The sequence below is a fragment of the Elephantulus edwardii genome, unplaced genomic scaffold, assembly GCF_000299155.1.
Source record: "Elephantulus edwardii isolate Elephantulus edwardi_28Jun2011 unplaced genomic scaffold, EleEdw1.0 scaffold00024, whole genome shotgun sequence".
Classification (NCBI taxonomy): Eukaryota; Metazoa; Chordata; class Mammalia; order Macroscelidea; family Macroscelididae; genus Elephantulus; species Elephantulus edwardii.
Window position 1 is genome coordinate 22,868,388 of NW_006399774.1, and position 5,249 is coordinate 22,873,636.

A 5,249-nucleotide genomic window follows, 5' to 3' on the forward strand; every position below is an offset into this window, starting at 1 on the left:
TGTGGTCAGTGTGGCTGGGCTGTGGGTCAGGGTCAGGCTGTGGTCAGTGAGTCTGGGCTGTGGGTCAGGGTCAGGCTGTGGTCAGTGTGGCTGGGCTGTGGGTCAGGGTCAGGCTGTGGTCAGTGTGGCTGGGCTGTGGGTCAGGCTGCGGTCAGTGTGGCTGGACTGTGGGTCAGGCTGTGGTCAGTGTGGCTAGGTTGTGGGTCAGGGTCAGGCTGTGGTCAGTGTAGCTGGGCTGTGGGTCAGGGTCAGGCTGTGGTCAGTGTGGCTGGGCTGTGGGTCAGGCTGTGGTCAGTGTGGCTGGGCTGTGGGTCAGGCTGTGGTCAGTGAGTCTGGGTTGTGGGTCAGGCTGTGGTCAGTGAGTCTGGGTTGTGGGTCAGGCAGTGAAGACTGCTCCAGTAGCTCCACTTGAGCTCAGTGGCTGTGAGTCACCGAGTGGATCTGACTCACCGAAGCCCCACGAGCTGGACTTTCCCCGTCCTTTGCCTCCTCTCACCTCTGAGCTGCTCACGTCCATTATCACTGTGTCAATTCATCTCATGAAGGTCCTCTCTCTCCCACCCTCCACCTTCCCTAGCTTGATAGCCCTTTCCCAAGGCCTGGCCACCCTGACAACATGCCCGAGGTACGTGAGAGGGTCTGTCGGTCCTCGGGGCTGAAATGAGCCCTCTGCACAGTTCCCAGCAGGCAGCACTGTGGGCCGCTGCCGTCTACGTGGAAAGTGGCGGAGGACGGAAGCTGCTGATGGAGACGTGGGGACAGGCCTTCTGGGGCTGTCTACACAGTTCAGAAACTTCCAGAAGGGAGAAACCGGTAGACAAGAGCAGCACCAGGACAGCCTGGATCAGAGGAACTCACAGGCATTTCGTTTTTTATCCAATTTTGAGGAGAATCTGTGGCATTGCAGAAATGGAACCGCTATACGATGGTGGGTATGTGGGGAGAGATGGGCCCCTGGCACGTTCAGAGGAGAGTCACACTCTTGTCGGAACAGCTTGTCCAACACACGAGCCTTCGGCTGTCCATTCTTCCTGCAGGACTAGGGGCCTGCGCTGTGGGGATCAGCTCTCACCATCTACACAGGGCAATGATGTACCCCCATCTTTACACCCAGGAGGGTCCCTGCCATCTCTGTTCCCCCACTGGCCCATCTGTCATGAGTGCTAACTGAACACAACTTCCTCCCCACACTCAGCTCCCCAAACAACTGTTCCTGCCCACCCCTGGGGATGCCTGTCTGACAGCCCCCCATCCCTCATGCCTGCCAGGTCTGTAGAGGTCAGGCTCCCCGCTCTTCCCCTTAGGGTCAGCCAAGCCCTGTTGATGTTACAGCAGCTGGAGAGGCAGCAGGCTCCGGGAGATCCAAGCTGCACCCTGGGACTGTGACCCGAGAGAAACAAGTCAGCACCAGGCCTGCTCTGTGTGAAGTCATCCGTCTGAGAGTTTAAACACCTGGATTGTCTGACAGACACTTCAGTCTGCAAAGAAGCTGGACAGAGCCTTGGTGGTGTCGCCCCCACGAAGCTGGACAGAGCCTCTGTGGTGTCACCCCATGCGCAGAGTGGCTAACAGGTTCAAACTGCAGACCTTGAGGCTCACAGCTCTGCTTCCAGTTAGTGATCTCTGTCTCCACTAACTGGACCTCTGTCCCCCATCTCTGGCCATAGTGACCTCCACCTCCCACCTCTGGCCGCAGTTGTTCTTGCCCCCACCTCTGGCTGCACTGACCCTGTCCTCCGGCCGCAGCGGTCAGCTCACCCTCACTTGCAGCCGCAGTGGTTCCCGTGTGGGCAGCAGTACGATGACGTTGCGTAGCTCAGTGGCCATCTCTGTGTCCGGGGGCGTGGTTGTCATCCCCTGTGGGGACACAGGTCCTGGTCAGGTTGACCATGGAGGGACAGAATCCATCATCAGCTGAGCTATATTCAGACTCACAGCAGAGCTCAAGGCCATGGGGGACAGCTGGGATAACTCGATGGACAGGAGGAAGGACAGTGGGTGAGTGGAGGTCAGGCTAAGCTGGGCCATGTAGCCACTCTCACGGGGAAGCCAGGATGGAGTGCACCTAGTGTAACAGGCCAGCAGGGACATGGGGTTCGGAGCTGGGGGCCTCCAGCCAGGGCATTTGGTCCTCCCTGTCCCATCACTGCTGGGCACGCTGGGCAGTCCACCTCATGACTGGAGGTGCCTGAGCAGGTGACTGAGGCAGGGAGGGGGGACACCCTCCATCCTGAGGTCCTGCTCATGGAGAGGACCCTGAGGGCTGGAACCCCACTTTCAGGCCTCCCTCGCTGGCCCTGGCCACCCTGGTCTGCTGGGAGCTGTGCCTGGGCCAGCAGGCAGGACACTGACTCCGGGAGACTGCCCAGGCTCCTTGCTCACTGACTGGCACTCAGACCTCCCGCTGAAGTCCTGGGTCCCTGCTGCTACCAGGGTCATTGGAGCAGAGCAGTGGGGACGGCCCAGTGACAGAGGATACCCTCATACCGTCACACACGGGCACACAAGCTCGTGCTGGAGGGAAGAGGCTACCCGAAGCCGAGTGCCCAAGCCTTTGGGAGTTCACTTACATAACAGGGGTGACTGTGCCCTACCTGTGTGTGGGTGTCGCCTGGCAAAGAGACACAAGCAGTTCCACTGAGGATGGAGGGACAGGACGGAGGCCTGGGGGCTCCCATTGATGAGCCTGGTCAGTCCATGTGTCTCTGTGGCTGCTGGTCACCTCCTTCCAAACCACAGCTGACCCCACGGGGTGTCAGAGCCCTACTCCCAGAGGCAGCTGAGCGACCTGGCCTGGGGGGACCTCCGCGTTGCACTCCCAGGCTGGGAAGTCACTTCCTGAGTGGACTTTGGCCCCAGGACAGCCCTGGGCAGGGCCCGCCTTCCCAGGGCTGGCTCCTGAGTTACAGGGCTGGTGGGATGTCAGGTGCTCATGGGGCTGGGAAGTGGGTCTGTGTCCAGCCCCATGTCCACCCTGGGGAGGCAGAACTGTGATGGGGTGCTGTGGGGTCCCCCTGTGCACACTGCCTTTCTCAGTGTCACAGCACCCCCCAGGAAAGCGGAGACAGAAAGAAGCCTGGGGGTTTGGGACAGCACAGGACAGACCTCACTGCATGTGTTCTGGGGACAGCTCAGATCTCAGAAGAGGACATGTTTGTGCTGGGGACACAGCATCAGGGCTCTGAGACTCCATCCATCCACCCTGGGAAAGGTGGGATAGTGTCCCCTCCACAGGGGACCATCTGAGGAACCTCGCTGGAATGAAAAGTGGCTGGTCACGATGACAGGGGATGGCGTAGGTCCCCGGTGGCCAGGTCAGATGTGCCCATGCATCTCTGCGCCAGGCTGTGAGCCGTGCATTTCACTGCCTGAGTCAGAGGTCACCAGCTCTTTCTTCATAGTCTCACCAGATGCACCAAAAATCCTGCTGAGAGGCTCCACCCAGAGAGACGCTAGATGGGCCCTCGTGAACCTGGGCAACACTAACTGGACACTAGTGACCCCAGCGAAGCCTCATGACCCTAGATGACCTGAGGGCCCTGAGTGAACTCTAGTGACCCCTGGTAAATACTGGGAATCTCAGCTTTCCTCTAGGGACTGACTCCTCCTTTGTCATCCCCCTCTGTTTTTCAAACATTAGTTTTGGTCTTATGTGACCTTTTAGGGTAAGAATTCAATAAACTCCCCCAAATAATCATTCTAGGAGAAAATGAAGAGGAAGCAAACCCACTGCCAAAGAGTTAGTTCCAGCCCAGAGCAGCCCTGCACAGGTTCCCATGGCCACGAGCCCTCAATGGTCCTCCCACAGCCGTGAGCCCTGCACAGGTTCCCACGGCCGCAGACCTGCGATGGTCCTCTCATAGCCGTGAGCCCTCGGTGGTCCTCCCACAGCTGTGAGCCCTCCACAGGCTCCCACGGCCGCAGGCCTGCGATGGTCCTCCCACAGCCGTGAATCCTCGATGGGTCACCCCAGCTGCAGGCCCACAATGGTCCTGCCTCCCTCCAAGAGGCCACAGCTTCATCTTTCTCCTTTGGAGCTGCTGGTGGACCCAGCTGCCCACTTTTCTGTTACCAGCCTAAAATAACAGTGTCTTCAGAGCGTGGAAACACCAAGCTCAGTGAGCTCCCTAAGGCTCATGTCACGAGCCCCAGAGGACGCCGGGGACAGGTGTGGACAGTTCTCTGGGCAGTGAGAGGACAGATGACCACACTCAGGAGAAGTGTGGCCAGAATGCACATCACACTGAAAGGTGGGGAGACTTGGCTAGCTTGCTTCGCACAAACCAGTGCTGAGAAAAGGGCAGGGGGTTTGGTCAAGAGGAGGGGTGTGGGGACTGAGGACACCCTGAGATGACCAGCAGTGGTCACAGCCTTGAAGATGGCGGGCGACCACACCTTCAACTGCTGCTATGGGTGGGTCCCCTGAGGGAGAGTAACTCCACAGTGCAGGGCACAGGCTGAGGGCACGGGGCAAGGGCACAGGAATGGCATGAGTGCATGGGGCAAGGGCATGGGGCAAGGGAACAAGATCAGGGCATGAGGTGAGGGCATATGTTGATGGTACAGGGCGGGTATGGGGTGAGGGCATGAGGGCATGGGGCAAGGGTATGGGGCGAGGGCATGGGGCAAGGGTATGGGGCAAGGGCATGAGGGCATGGGGCAAGGGTATGGGGTGAGGGCACAGGACAGTAGCACAGCATGAGGGTATGGGCTGAAGGCACCGGGTGAGGGTAGGGCACAGGGTATGGGGTGAGGGTACAGGCTGAGAGCACAGTACAGGGCATGGAGAGAGGGCACCGGGAGAGTAGCTGGGGTGAGGGCGTGAGGTGAGGGTGCAGAGCAAGTGTACAGGGTGAAGGTGTGAGGTGACCGACTAGTGTCATGGCCTGAGGTGGGGTGCACAGCCAACCTTGTGCCCACATGCAGTGGGACCTGGGGAGCAGTGCAGGTGCACAGGGTAACTCTGAGGACCTCAGTGGAGGCTTGTGACCACTTTGGGGTGGACAGTCTAGTCAGTGTCCCCCCCAGGGCCTTGGATAGCCGACCATTAAGCAGAGGAAGACAGCTTCCTTCAAGCCTGTATCTCCCCAGCCTCCTACTTTTTGCTTTTATGACTTGTTGCCTCTTTTTCTTTTCCTTTTAAAAAAATTTTATGAATTTAAGTGAACATTTACAGAGATTGTGGATTTCCATTCATTCATTGTTGCACTTTTCTCCCCGCCCCCACCCCAGTTCGCTCTTCTTTTTTT

At 58.7% G+C, this 5,249-nt stretch overlaps 1 protein-coding gene across 1 annotated transcript in view; it reads right to left on the reverse strand.

Moving 5' to 3' along the window:
- Positions 1–1,827, reverse strand: part of FRMD1 (FERM domain containing 1) — a 30,952-nt gene extending 29,125 nt beyond the window's left edge. Inside the window, exon 1 of the mRNA XM_006882836.1 lies at positions 1,759–1,827. Within this exon, the coding sequence (XP_006882898.1) occupies positions 1,759–1,827 (69 nt within the window). The remainder of the gene's footprint in view (positions 1–1,758) is intronic.
- Between the last annotated feature and the right edge of the window lie 3,422 nt (positions 1,828–5,249).